This window comes from Terrapene carolina, unplaced genomic scaffold, assembly GCF_002925995.2.
Source record: "Terrapene carolina triunguis isolate 2854851 unplaced genomic scaffold, T_m_triunguis-2.0 Scaffold85, whole genome shotgun sequence".
Lineage (NCBI taxonomy): Eukaryota > Metazoa > Chordata > Testudines > Emydidae > Terrapene > Terrapene triunguis.
The window spans coordinates 4,912,094-4,927,283 of NW_020664436.1; the positions used below are offsets into that span (position 1 = coordinate 4,912,094).

General features: G+C 41.3%; 1 protein-coding gene across 1 annotated transcript in view; it reads right to left on the reverse strand.

Annotated features, from left to right (window-relative positions):
* DNAH8 (dynein axonemal heavy chain 8) overlaps positions 1-15,190 on the reverse strand; it is a 525,323-nt gene that overhangs the window by 429,954 nt on the left and 80,179 nt on the right. Inside the window, exon 11 of the mRNA XM_026649503.1 lies at positions 6,132-6,278. Within this exon, the coding sequence (XP_026505288.1) occupies positions 6,132-6,278 (147 nt within the window). The remainder of the gene's footprint in view (positions 1-6,131; positions 6,279-15,190) is intronic.

Below are 15,190 nucleotides of genomic sequence, written 5' to 3' on the forward strand. Positions count from 1 at the left end.
TGTATGATTACCAAGGAAAAACACACCAGTGAATCTGAAAACCCCTGAACACTGTTAGTTATATAATGGTATTGTCCAAAGGCACCAGTCTGGATTAAGAGTCCTTTGTGCTAGGAGTCAGACAAATACATGGGTAGATATGGTCCCAGGCCCAAAGAGTTAAAATCAAATTAAAGACAAGATACCACAAATGAACAAAAAACAAACATGAAGGAAAGGAAAGGGAGGAAGAGAATAACAGTTATATCATCATACTCTAATATGAGCTTCCTAACAAATGGGCCAATTCGATGGTTCTGAATCACTTACTTTTTTTTTTTAATCTTTCTATAGACTATTCGCAATCTCCCCTCTCCTTGGCATTCTTTGTTGTTGTTTTTTAATGTAAACTATATCTGCAATTGATTCAGATTAGTAAATTTTGTGCTGTAAATTACAGTGGCTAAAAGGAAAAAAGGTATAATTTTTTCATTGTGGGATGAATCAAAGGAAGTCTTTTGACAAAGCAAGAGGAATTATTTCTTTAGTGGGAATGAAGGCTCTACTAAAAGAACAGCAATTACAGGTACTAAAAAATAGTCCACATATGAAGACATCGGTAAAATTGTGCTGTTATTTTCAGTTCAGATTGTTTCCAAATAGTATGACATGACATCTTAGACACTGTCTTTGGCAGAAGAGTTTTATAAGCTGTGGTTGCTCCTCTTGGTAGCTTTACCAAGGGAACCAAATATTCTATCCTATTTAGGTTTTGTTTGGTTGATTGGTTTTCTACCTCACCCATCTTTGTGGTTCCTGAGAGTCATCCAGTGGTGCTGTAAGCAATGTGACAAGCATCTATCATATGTTTTTTCCCCTCCATTCCTTTCGCCAGGGGACAATTATCTATGATTTTCTCTTACTATAGTTTTATTCTTTTTATTTATTTACAATTTGCAGTGTGCTTTTATTTGGAAACACAAGGCTGAAGAAGTATGCAAAAGTTCTTTAACATCCTCTTGATGAAATGTATTTTCAAGCCCTTCTCCCATGTTTAATACATGGTAGTCATTTTATTCTAAGTACTTCCTGATAATCAAAAAGACAATAGGATTCAGGCCCATCTACCTTTGTTCAATATCTCTTTCTCTGTCTTGGATTCTATACTGTGCTCATTATTGTGACATCTGAGCATCTCCTCTGTGTCTGATACCTCAGATTTTATCTGGTCAAGGAAAAGTTATAAAACAGTGTCTCAAGGAAGCATTCAGAAGATGGCTGGCTATGTGCTCTTAATAGTCACTGCAAGAATACATGTACATCAGGATGCATCTCAAACAGAGAATTTAGCTCAGATTTCAAATGGTGAAATGAAACTACCAATTCTGTGTTCAATACCACCAACTGCATGCACACAATCCTGTGAGATTCTGGCATTGACACCTGTGATGAAGTGTACATAACCAGCACTAATGTAGGCGGTTAAGCTGTTGATGGCTTACAAAAGGAACTAGGCAGAGGCTTGCTCTGCTTTGGAGAAGATATTCAACCCTTTTACTAGAAATGGAGTGTCCCCATGTGGTCTCTTTAGGAGAAGGATATAAAGAAGTAGCAGTGAGGATTAAGGGAAGGGCCAAGAACAGAAGTGGAAGCTCCTTCTCTCACTCTCCTCATTTTCCCAGGCCATAGAAGCAATAGTTGAGAAGCTCCTAGATCAAACCCAAACAAGGACATAAAAAAGAACTGGAAAACTGACCATCTTGCTATGAAGGGGTGTACCACCCCTTCAAGAATCAGCCTGGCGCTCACCAACAGAACAGTCTGGGCTCAATTACTCTCTGCTCTGCCCTAGTGACCTATTTAAAAAGGAAGAGAAAGAAAGCTGAGTATAGGGGAGCAGACTAGAAGTTGAACACCCTGCAGGAGGTGGAAATCTCCCTTCAACTCTGGAAGATTAGCCTGACCAGACATACAGATTGTGTTTTGGACTTTTAGTTTGGGAGATCTGAACTTGAGTCCTGAGGTAAGGGACTTTCATTTGTTATCACATGTAATCCTTCCCTGGGGCTTCATTAAAGGAGTTAATGATGACTTTGGTCTGGTTTCTCATTGTCCTGATTGGTGCATGTAGATTGGTTGACATCCAGTTGGTAAAAAGTAAGGTGAGGCTAACCTACAGTGCCACTTCTGGCTAAAAAGGCGGAATTTAGGGTGGCTCATGTTGGAAACCATGATGGGGATAGTTAGGCCTAGTGGTCAGAGCCATGGCAGTCATGTCTAGCGGTAGGAGCCAGGGGTCAGCACTGGAATCAGGAGTCCAGAGCAGAGTTGGAACAAGACCAGAGCAAGAGCAAGGCTGGAGCAGGCTAAGGCTTGGGGACTCTATTGGCCCTAGCAGGCAGAAAAAAGTTCCAAGCCCTGAAGTGACAATGAGCAGACTGAGCTGCTGTTCCATCTGTGAAGCTTATATACCTTCCCTGAGTCACCAGATCAGTTCTTGGCTTGTGGATTGGTTGGAGCCTAACACAGGAGTAACTCATCACGTTACAGCTCAGCCCCTTTACACTTGCTTATGAATAACTCTACTGCTTATAAAAGATTCTGTAATTTAAAGACACTTTCTCTCCCCACTGAAGCACGTTAGTCTTTGGCCTTGTCTACGCAGCTTTTGCTGACAAAACAAGAGAGGTGTACACACTAGAAACTACTTTTGGCGACAAAACTTTGGTGTTTTGCCTACAAAATAAAACCAACTCAATGAAAAGCACAAAGTTTTTTGCCACAAAATTAAAGTGATAAAGCATTAGTGTAGATGCTGCTGTTTGTTTTGTCAACATAACTGGCTTCCACCAGTATCCCGCAATGCCTGCCCTGAGGGCTCTGCTCACTGTTTTGATCTCTGCTGCCCTGCAGGCATGCACCGCTCCCCTTTCAAAGCTCCGGGAAGTATCTGACAGCTGAGCTTGCAGATCATTAATGTGGAATGCTCCTGTTCTGCCCTGCATTAGGACAGAAGGGGAAGGCAGACTGCTGCTGCAGGGAGTGAGGGGCAGGGAGTGAGGGGCAGGGAGGGGACAGACTGCTGTGCTGCTTTGACATTCCTCAGCATGGAGCGCTCACAGATCTGCGCAGGATGCCGCTCCTGGCAGCTGAGGGGGCTGTGGGAGAACTCTTAGGGAATCACAGAACCATAGGCAGGCAGAGAGGGCTGCTTCGGGAGAAACTGCTGTGCTGAGCAGAGCTGGGGGCTGATGGGGGGGGTTCCCCCTCCCCCTGCCAACCGGTCAGCCTGCTGTCTCCCCCACCCCAGACACACCACTCTCCTCTCTCCCCCCACTTCAGTTGAAAAGCGTCTGACAATCTATTAGGGTGCACATGGAACCGAAGGGATTAAGAAACCTGCATCATGTGATGCTGTACCTGTCCCACAAGGCGTTGCAAACCCTTCCTAAAGCACCCTGCGGACAGTTGCACAGTGGGATACCTACCACAGCGCACGGCTATCAATGCAAGAGCTGCTAGTGTGGATGCACTCTGCCGACACAAGGAGCATAGTGTAGACATGCAACAGCGGTTTTAATTAAAGCGGCATAACTTTTGCTGACAAAACTTTGTAGTGTAGACAAGCAAAACTTTGTAGTGTAGACAACTTTTCTTTGTTTTTGGGATAGGCTTCAATTTTTAGTCTCCAGTCATACTCAGACATTGGGTCAGGATAGAGAAACATTTTCCACAGAGGTACATATGTCTTAAGTAATAGGAGACACTATTTTATTTAGTTGTTTTCTATTTCCCACATCCCTCTTCCTGTTTCTTGTACCTATGGCCTTGGGTTACACGTGTACTGCACTACATGGGTTTATGGAAAGAAAGAAAGAAAGAAAGAAAGAAAGAAAGAAAGAGTCGAAGTTACTGACTCTGCCAGGATTCCCAGGGCATCCTTTGTTCTCTGATTTATTTTTTAGATTGGACTGTCCTCACAGCAGAGACTAGTAATCATTTGTGCTCATCACTAAGCACATTGTCAGTGCTTTAAAAACAGTACTAACAAAAAGGCTCTGTGACCCTTTAAGTGAAAAGTTTTGAAGAAGTTCTCTAGAATTACCATGCCAATCTCTTCATTTTACAAGATGTTCTAAGACCAGCTATGCCCCAATGATGTCTACCCTCTTTGCAAAGGAGAATAGAAATATGTCCTCCTTGGTTGCAAGAGGCTTAGGCTTGGTCTACACTTACCCCCCAAGTCGAAGTAAGGTACGCAAATTCAGCTACGTGAATAACGTAGCTGAATTCGACATACCTTACTTCGAACTTACCGCGGTTCAGACGCGGTCCACACGCGGCAGGCAGGCTCCCCGTCGACTCCGCGGTACTCCTCTCGTCTAGCTGGAGTACCGCAGTCGACGGCGAGCACTTCCTGGTTCGACTTATCGCGTCCAGACCAGACGCGATAAATCGAACCCGGAACTTCGATTGCCAGCCGTCGAACTACCCGGTAAGTGTAGACATACCCTTAGATCCAATCACTGCCTAGCTGTTCAACATATTGGGAGCATTTGGGTCTGGAGTCTTTCTTGATTTAATCAGAGGATCTCAGCTGACATTTGCAGGTAGCAATGATGGTGGAATCATAGGGTTAGAAGGGACTGCAAGGCTCATCTAGTCTAACCCCCACATAAACTGAGGAAGAGTTCACCAGCTGATCATCTTATACAGGTAGCCCATTCACTACGATTTTCAAGCTCAATTGCTTTGCTTTCAAGACACAGAATACCAATTGATCTGAGACTAAGGACCACTTTGATCCACCTGGGGTTACTTCATGACCCTTGGACCCAGTATATGAAAGTCTCCAGCCTGGGTTTCTTAGAGAATTCTTTAAATGCTTCTTTCTGATTTTGTTCTGTGCAAGTGGAATCAATTTGGAGGAACTGATCCTAAATTGATTTTGTAAATGCACTGATTAATGCTGAAGACTCATGCACAAGAGTTTGCCAGAGAGCGCTGAAGATAAAAGGCTGTCAAAAGGCCACCTGAATGGAGCTAATCCACCACTCTCCCTTTCCACTACAAATCCCTCTGAAAATCTCACTTCTACAAAACCCACAGGAAGAGAATAACAAAAACAAACAAACAAAACCACACAAACAACCCTCCCTTTGGGTTTCCCAGTCTTCACTTCTCCATTATAATTTTTGTTTTTTTTCCAGTTTGTTCCAAAGCCCATTAAATTAACAGGATTCTTTCCATTCACTTTAATGGGGTTTGGATAGATTATAAACTCTTTAGGATACGTGTTATCTTAATTTTTTGTCATGCACAACACAAATAATGCTATGGGAGCTTAATAAATAAACACATTAATAATAAAAACCATCATGTTTTGAAGATTTGAAGTATAAGGTGTAATAATCTTTGGGTAAAAAAAGCCTTATGTATTCTGGCTAAATGTAAATCTAGTATTTTTTTCCCACTGCTCATCTAACTTAGGCTTTGTCTACACTGGAACTTCGTCAGCAAAACTTTTGTCATTCAGGGGTGCTAAAAAAACACACACCCCGAATGACAAAAGTTTTACTGACAAAAAGCGCCGGTGTGAAAAGCACTTTGTCAGCAGGAGTGATCTCCTGCCAACAAAGCCACTGCCGCTTGTGCCGGGTGGAAGTTTTTTGTTGGCAAGAGAGCTTTCTCCTAATGACAATCAGCAGCTACACTGCGTGCCTTTTAGCGGCATGGCTGTAGTGGCACAGCCGTATCACTAAAAGCTGCATAGTGTAGACAAAGTTTTAGGTTCAGATTAATTGATTTTTCTGAACCCTTTTAAAAAATTGAATTTTAGGCTGAGACCAAGCATAGAAAGCCAAACACAGAATTTTTTAACAAGTTATGAGCAAATGAAAAAAGTGAGTTGCAACTCTTAACTACAGCTTTCATTATTTATGAAAGTCATAATAATTTGTTGGTCTAAGAAATTAAGAGAAATGCTGTATTTATCCAAAAACAACAACTACATTTAAAAAAAAGCTTTCTTCATATTGAAATAAGAATACAGCCCACTAAGCAATTCTTTAGTCAATCTTCAAAAATTCTCATTAAAGGCATGCACACTTACATTTTTTAATTTTTAAAATAAAAACAGAAATGTTACTTACTTTTTCTAGCCTTTTACAAAACGCTTCAAATTTGCCAAAAATATACATCTCTGATACTTCAAATGTCTTTTCCCCTAGAGCTTCCAAAATCTGTTTCCTTGTTTTATGAAAGCATTTTTGATATTCTTTAAATAAAAAAATGCAGTCCTAAAAAAGTTGAGAAACAAATGCAATAACTATCAGATGAAAAGAAACATGCAATATTTCTTATGCACAAAAAAATCTGTTGTTTCTGTTGGCTGTTCTGTATTTTAGAAAATGGTATTTTTGTTTTAGTCCACATTATCATTTTGATATTGAAACAGAATTTTGCAACCAGACGTGTGGCCTATTCCTTGTGTCCTGCACTTACATGGAGAAATTCCTCTTATTTAGCACTTACTATTCTCATTTCAAAAAGAAGGAAGTGAAGAGGAGAAAGTGTGACATATTATGATGTCTAGGTGAAAAACCAAACTAATAATGTTAGATCGATGACCAATAAGGATTTCTGTATTTGTCTTACTTACTTTATGATTAAGAATAATTGACTCAAAACTATCGCTGCAGGGAGCTAATCCTTACAAAATCCCATATCAGGGTTACCCTTGAACTTCTCAGATCCTTCGGATATTTTTTCTTACACATGCTAGATATGTCTTGTCTTAGGTCTGATCCAGCAAAAATTTACACATGCTTAACTTTCCACACTGAATAGTTCTACTGATTTCTCCTTCCCTCTTGCTGAAGTATTAAGTATTATTCAAGGTCCCTAAAATTAAGCATGTTTGTAAGTCTTTGCGGGATCAGGGCCCTAGATTGTAAACCCTTCAGAGAAGAGGCTTTTATCATGTGGTTGTATAGCACCTAACAAAAGGGGGTGCTAAGGATGGCTGGGGGGCCTTGAAGCCCTACTGACCTAATAAAAATAATTAGTAATAATATGTCAACAAGGGGGGAAAGATAGCTCAGTGGTTTGAGCACTGGCCTGCTCAAACCCAGGGTTGTGAGTTCAATCCTTGAAGGGGCCCCTTAGGGATCAGGGCAAAAATCTGTCTGGGGATTAGTCCTGCTTTGAGCAGGAGGTTGGATTAGATGACCTCCTGAGGTCCCTTCCAACCCTGATGTTCTATGATTCTAAGACAAGAAGTTGTATGAGAAAGATGAAATAAACAATTTTGACACAGTGGCTGTATCAAGAAGAAGCCAAAGCAGAAAACAGTACTTCCTATAAGCATCCTATTAGCACTGTGTGGTTAAAACTAGCTATGCCAATATGAGCATTTCCAGTTTAAAATGTAGAGGAAAAAGGTTGAAGACAACTAGGCAGCAGCTCTTTAAAATATTATACCTAATGTAATAACCCTGTCTTGTCTGTCCAGGAGTAGAATTCCACAGAAAAACCACTGAAGTACATGTTGAACTGCAAGCACATGTAGCAGATGATACTAAACTGCTAAAGATAGTTAAGTCCAAAGCAGACTGTGAAGAACTTCAAAAAGATCTCACAAAACTAAGTGATTGGGCAACAAAATGGCAAATGAAATTTAATGTGGATAAATGTAAAGTAATGCACATTGGAAAAAATAACCCCAACTATACATACAATATGATGGGGGCTAATTTAGCTACAACAAGTCAGGAAAAAGATCTTGGAGTCATCGTGGATAGTTCTCTGAAAATGTCCACGCAGTGTGCAGAGGCGGTCAAAAAAGCAAACAGGATGTTAGGAATCATTAAAAAGGGGATAGAGAATAAGACTGAGAATATATTATTGCCCTTATATAAATCGATGGTACGCCCTCATCTCGAATACTGCGTACAGATGTGGTCTCCTCATCTCAAAAAAGATATACTGGCACTAGAAAAGGTTCAGAAAAGGGTAACTAAAATGATTAAGGGTTTGGAACAGGTCCCATATGAGGAGAGATTAAAGAGGCTAGGACTCTTCAGCTTGGAAAAGAGGAGACTAAGGGGGGATATGATAGAGGTATATAAAATCGTGAGTGATGTGGAGAAAGTGGATAAGGAAAAGTTATTTACTTATTCCCATAATACAAGAACTAGGGGTCATCAAATGAAATTAATAGGCAGCAGGTTTAAAACAAATAAAAGGAAGTTCTTCTTCATGCAGCGCACAGTCAACTTGTGGAATTCCTTACCTGAGGAGGTTGTGAAGGCTAGGACTATAACAGAGTTTAAAAGAGAACTGGATAAATTCATGGTGGTTAAGTCCATTAATGGCTATTAGCCAGGACGGGTAAGGAATGGTGTCCCTAGCCTCTGTCTGTCAGAGGGTGGAGATGGATGGCAGGAGAGAGATCACTTGATCATTGCCTGTTAGGTTCACTCCCTCTGGGGCACCTGGCATTGGCCACTGTCGGTAGACAGGATACTGGGCTAGATGGACCTTTGGTCTGACCCGGTACGGCCTTTCTTATGTTCTTATGTTATGTTCTTGTGTTTAAGTGGTTTGCTGAATTGGGGCCTTAATTAGTGCACCAGTTCAGCTGATGTAACTAACAAAACAAACCAGCCTTCAATCAAAATGTTCAAGCTTTTATTCTCTAGAATGTTTTATAATAGATGCTTTATGTTAAATCAATACAAACCCTTAAAGCACTCTGTTGGTCATCTCCACCAATTTAAAGAAGCAAAAACAAATTTATCAGTAGCCCTTGCTTAGGTCTTAAGTGACAACAGTCAAATCATAGTCTAAAGCCATGTCAACACTAGCAAGCTTAGAGCGCACAGCTGTACTAATGCAGCTGTGCCACTGTAAAATCACTTGTGTAGCTGCTCTATGTTGGCAGGAAAGAGCTCTCCTGTCTACATAACAAAACCATGTCCATGAGCGGTGGTAGCTATGTCAGTGGGAGAAGCTTTCCAACCAACATAGTGGTGTCCACACCAGCACATCTCTCGGTGTAACTTATGTAGCTCAAGAGGATGTTCTTTACACACCCCTGAGTGACATAAGTTATACTGACAAAAGTGGTAGTGTAGACATGGCCAAAGTCCCATGTCGTCCAGAATTCCATGGAATTTGTTATAGAAGTCATGCCTTCTGCAGAAAGCTGCTCCAGGATCTCGGCTTTCATTTTAAAAAACTGTGTTTCTAGGCTTTGTGGTTGCAAAGAAAAGCTTGAAAATGTGATCCAAATGTAAATCAAAGTACTGATGTCTTCCTGAGTTGTCATACTGCCTGAAAACATAGCTCAGAATGTCTGAAATGCACCATTAAATTAATGTGTTGTTAATGCTGAAACCTAAAGATAACAGTCTGCAGTATACTGAAAATGGGGACGGCAACGTAAAATAAATGGAAATTTAATACTAAAATAAATAACCTAGGAGCTACATTATTTTATTATTCATTTTCATATTTAATTCTCTAAAACATCAATTTTAAAAATTGTTCTTAAGCAGCTGCAGAATTTTCAACATAGTGCTACAGAATATAGGATCTAGCTGCAGAATTTAGGCCAAGCTTGCAAGTGATGGGACCTTCAACACAGCCATTTTGAATTTGTTTTCAATTTAGCTTATGTGAGGCACAATATCATGTTTAAGTCCAGATATTACCACTATGTTCCCTACATCCACTAATGTTATAATTCAATCAAAACATACACTCCGTGATTAGAAGAAATTATTTTATTTCTCATAGTTCCATTATCCTCCAAGTGTTTACAGATGGAAAAATATTTGTGCTTTATTTTCAATCCATTATGTTTACCAATCAGTAATTTCCAGAATCCCTCTTTCACCACTCTTCCGTCCTTTTTTAATATATTAATAAGACATTTGTGGAGGGGGAGGTTCCCCCAGTTCTTTGGTACATGACATATCCCTTGTTTTCAATACATCCCTGGTTTCCCATTATTTTTAAAAAACTATACAGGTAGTCATTAAGGGACAGATTGCAAGCCATCTTAGCACACGTTGACAGCAAAGCAGATATTTAAACAGGAAGTGGAAATGGTTGGGGCTCCCAGAAGAAAAGACAAATTACCTTTTTTAATTTTCGTGCTCCTCCCAGTCAAAGGAAGAACTTAGACAGTCGCTCACTAGAGCCAAATCAACAGAAAATATGTAAGAACCTGAAAGCAGATTGCTTCATCTCTGCCTGAGGTTTGCATTCGGCTTGAAAAGGCTCTCTGATAAGACTTTTTGATTTCTTGTCTTTGTTTATAAGGTCCAAAAGAAGCCTGCCAGGGTGTTGCAGTAGACTTTTTCAGTGACAACAATGTGAGGGAAGCCTGGGTCCATATCCTTAGAAAGAGGCTACAGCATTAAAGGATGTTATAAATGAAGGCTGGAGCCTTTAAAGAGATAATATTATAATCTTCCTTTGTGACATTTATTATCAAGACTGACACTACAGCTTTGTCCCAGATTTGTACACTTAGAATTACAAAATTTGTGGCGGGAGGAAACATAGCAAAATATTTGGGTTTCAGTAAAGCATTTCATGTTTCTTACAAAATGTCACTCACAAAACTAATTTAAACTGACCTGCACATGATCATTGTCATGTGAAAGAAACAGATATGTACCTCTACAATAACCATTGTTCTTCAAGATGTCTTGGGCATACATACATTCCACTATAGGTGTATGTGTGTGCCCCAAATACTTGAGTCAGAGACTTTTATAAGCAGTATTGTTGGGGCACTGCATGCACCTATGATGTCCTTGTGTATGCAGCCAAGGGCATTAAAAAAAACCTCCTCAGTTCCTTTGCATCAGAAATATGACAACACTTCCAAACTAGAAGAGAAGGAGAGAGGGTCATGGAATGTATGGGCTTGTCTTCTCTACCGGGAGATCGACGCTGCTGCAATCAATGCAGCAGGTATCGATTTAGCAGGTCTAGTGAAGACCTGCTAACTCGATGGCAGAGTGTTCTCCAGTCGATTCCAGTACTCCAGCTCCCTGAGAAGGGTAAGGTAAGTCGACTGGAGAGTGTCCCCCATTGATGCAGAGCAGTGAAGATACCGGGGTAAGTCGACCTAAGCTACATTGACTCCAGTTATGTTATTCACATAGCTGGAGTAGAGTAACTTAGGTTGACTTACCCCGGTAGTGAAGACAAGCCCTATGTGTGCACAAACATATGCTGAAGAACAGCAGCTACTGTAGAGGTAAGTAACTGTTTTTTCTTCTTTGAATGATTGTGCACATATACATTTCACTGTGGGTTTCTTTACAGGCAATGGGACTTCGGAGCTACTTGAACAAGGAATGAAGTACAGACTTACCAAAGTCCACATCCATTCACAATGCCGGAGTTGATGGCATAATGTCTGGAGAAGGTATGTACTGATGACCATGTAGCCACTTTACAGATATCCACAATCAGTACATTATTTAGAAAGGCTGATGTGGTAACTTGAGCCCTTGTAGAGTGGGTAGTTATCTTTGTTGGAGAAGTTACGTTTGCCAATTTGTAACAGGATCTTATGCAAGAAGATATCTGAGCTGAGATTGCTTGCCCCTTCACTCTTTTTGTGTAGGGCACAAACAGTCTAGGAGACACTCTAAATGACTTGCCCCAGGGTGGCTTCCCCCACTCCCGGCAGGGAACGATGGGTGAGAAGCTCCTGGGGGTTTCCCCCGACTCCCAGTGGGGAACAGGAAGCAGAAGGGAGCGCAGTCCACTGGGAGCCCAGGAACCTATAGGGCAGCCAGGCACCTGGCAGGAAGCTGCCAGCAGAGCTGAGAGACTGGGCTCTCAGCTCCCCACGCTGCTCCTCTTAGGTCAGTGCAAGTGCTCCTGATGAGGATGTGCACCACCAACCCAAGGGGGCTGGTGGCTGTAAGTCGACCTAATATAGGTCAATTTAGGCTTGAAGTGTAGACATACCCTCATCTCCCAAAATGGAACTAGATCTCTGACAGGACAGTATACACAAACAAGCTCTTTAAGAAACCTCACTACCTCCAGGTGTGACAAAACTTACAAGCCTTTAATGGAAGGGTGAATGGCCAAGATGGTGGCTAAATGAACTCTAATGGAGCTAACTGAAAAGTCTTGTATACAAGATGTCCTGAATTTCGGCTCCAGTGGGACAAAGATGATGAGAGGCAGCCCAGATAGAAAAATCTCTTCCACTTAGCTAAGTATGTAGATCTCATAGAGTCCTTTCTGTTAATAAGAATGGTTTGGATCTCCTGAGAACAATTTTTTTTCCAAGGAGTCCAACCATATCTCAGCCAGACCATGAGATGCACGTTCTGTAGGCCAGGATGTAGTTTCTGATCTTGATTCTGAGACAAACATCCTTCAACCAATGGCAGTGTTATTGGAGATTGGATTGTGAGCTCTTGATGATCTATGTAGCGATACTGCCCTAGCCAAGCCAGAGCTATCAGTATTAATGTAGCGTGGTCTTATTTTAGTTTCCTTATCACCCTTGGAACCAAAGGAACCAGTTGAAAGCCATAGAGAAGATCCATTGACCAAGGAAGAAGGAAGATATCTGCTACTGAATCTGGACTCCAATCACCCTGAAACACACCTCTAACACTTTTTATTGAGGTTTGTTGCAAAGAGATCTACAGCAGGTGGTCTCCATTTCTAGAACATGATGGCCAATATGTCTATCTTCAAGGACCATTCATGGTGATAAATGACGTTTCTGCTTAAGGAATACACTGTGGTGTTTCTCATCCCAGCAGATGGAAGGCTTTCAGTGTAATACTCAGAGATGAATCGATTCTTCACATAAGTGACCCAACCTGGCTCTGCCTTGCCTGATCAGGTAAAACATGACAGTGGTATTGTTCATAAGTACCTGAGTTGTGTGCCTTTTGATTATGGCTAGGAACGCTTTGCTTGCATGAAATTTATCTCCTAGCTCTATGATTTGTATATATAGTGAAACTCCCCTGGGTGGACACCCCAGGCCTTGGTGGAGGCATCTGTGCCAACTGTCATTGCTGGTTCTGGAGGGGAGAAGGAAACTCCCTCACAGAAGTTTTTGGGGTCCATTCACCAATCTAGGGATGAAAGCACTCATGCAAGTACATAAATCAGCATGTCCAGAGAGTGTCTGCTCAGTTGTGGAGTGGAGCCAGGCCTCCATAGGCAGGATTATACCATTGTCCTGGGATTGGCTTTGAAGTTCTTGAAAAGTTGTGTGGGGGAAACATTAAGCTAGCCCTAATGGTCTAGGCTTTTCTGCTTGGCCTGGGCCCGCCCAGCGGCTAACAGGCCCACGAGCCTAAACCAAGCTAAGTGTTGTGCTCCCTGACAGTGGTGGTCAGAGGTTGAGACACAGGGAGGGAAGGGGGGCTGGAAAGGAGGAGGGTAAAAAGCCCCAGCAACAAGAATAATTTGCAATATGTGCCTACTGCTTTTGAAATATAATAACCACTTGTGTAAAGGGATAAGTGTAAAGCAATCATCTAAAATGAGTAACCATGCCTCCCCTTACCCCATTTGTGTAACCATGCCTCCCCCTACTCCATTTGTATGACTACCCCCATTGAGTAACTGTACCCTGTAAGGGGCAATTGTGTAATAAGCACCCCATAAAAGGTAAAGTTGTAACAGCGTTGGAAACCATCAAAAAGCCCTTAACTCAAATTGCACCCATCCTAGGCAAGGTTGCAAAAAAATGCTGGAAAGTACCAAAAGACCCTAACTCTCTTATTTCTAATAAGATCACTATTACTCAAGTATGTGTAATTTTAATTCCTAATATGGTTATCGTTACTTAACTGTGTGTAATTTGTTTGCGGTTTTAAGCTTTAAAAGTCTGTGTGTGCTTTGCATCGTGGGAGCAGTTCCTAATGGCTGCTACCCACAACGCGTTGGTGTGTATTCAATAAACGGGCCTCAGGCTTGAGTCTCTGAATTAAAATCAATGCATGGGTGACTTTTTCCACGACAGTTGACAATGGCCAGAAACCTGTCTCGAAATAAGTAAGCAGTCACTGTGGTAGCATCGAAGATGGCTTTTACAAATTCAGTCTTTTGGACTGGGATTAAAGTTGACTTTTCTGCATTTATTCTCAGTTCCAGATGAGCAAACAATAACTGGATTTGAATAATGCTGCTCACTACTTGCTCTTTTGACTGACCTCAAATCAGCCAGTCATCCAGCTAAGGAAAAACCTGGATACCAGAACACCAGCCTGCTCTGGGAATGAGGAAGTAGTGGGAATAAAACCCTTTCCCCCATGTTGTAGAGATACTTTCAATATAGTTCCCATACAGAGGAGAGACTGCACTTCCTGAAGCAGTCTTGTGAAAAGGGTCCCTGCGAAAGTTGGTGGAGGAGGGATTGGAACTGCATGACATATCCTTCTTAACCCATTTGTCTGGTGTTATGGAGGTGCAGGCACTGAGGAAGAGAGACAAATGGTTCTCAAAGGGAGTTAGTATGAAAGATACATAGTAACGGGTCAATTGTCATTGATGTGCCCATTAAATTGACTGCTTTGAAGAAGCTGACATGTGGTTAGAAGATCCTGCAGCTGCTTGCAACTCGAAGAGTTACTGCAACTCCTACAAGGGTCCATGTGTCTAGGCAGATAAATGGGTTATTTATACTCAAATTGAGATTTACAGTGTCCCTCTTTAGAGACAGAGAGTAGACTTCCAAAGAACATAATGTAGCCCTAGAGTCTTTTAGAATAAGCAAAGCATTGCAGTTTTTTCTTCAAAAAACAATTTAGATCTTCGAAAAGCAGATCTTCACCTGTGTTTTGAAATTCTCTAGGAATCCCTGAGGCCTGAAGCCAGGAGGAATGGCTTATAGATATGTCTGTGGCCACAGATTTAGAGGCCATGACTGCAGAGTCAATGTGGTTAAGTGACCCTCAGCTATGATGGCAAGAAATTGCTCCTTAAGTTCCTCAGGCAATTTATCTCCAAATTTTGAGATAGAGTTCCAATTAATAAACATATTTGCCAGAAGAGCCTGATAGTTTGAGACTCCCATTTGCTAACTGGCTGTTGTATAGGATTTCATGCCATACAGGTTTAACTTAATCAATTCTTTATCTTTTGGTTAGATTTTTGTCTGTGACTGTTTTGGTATGTTTATTCACAGCCATTAGAGCAGGAG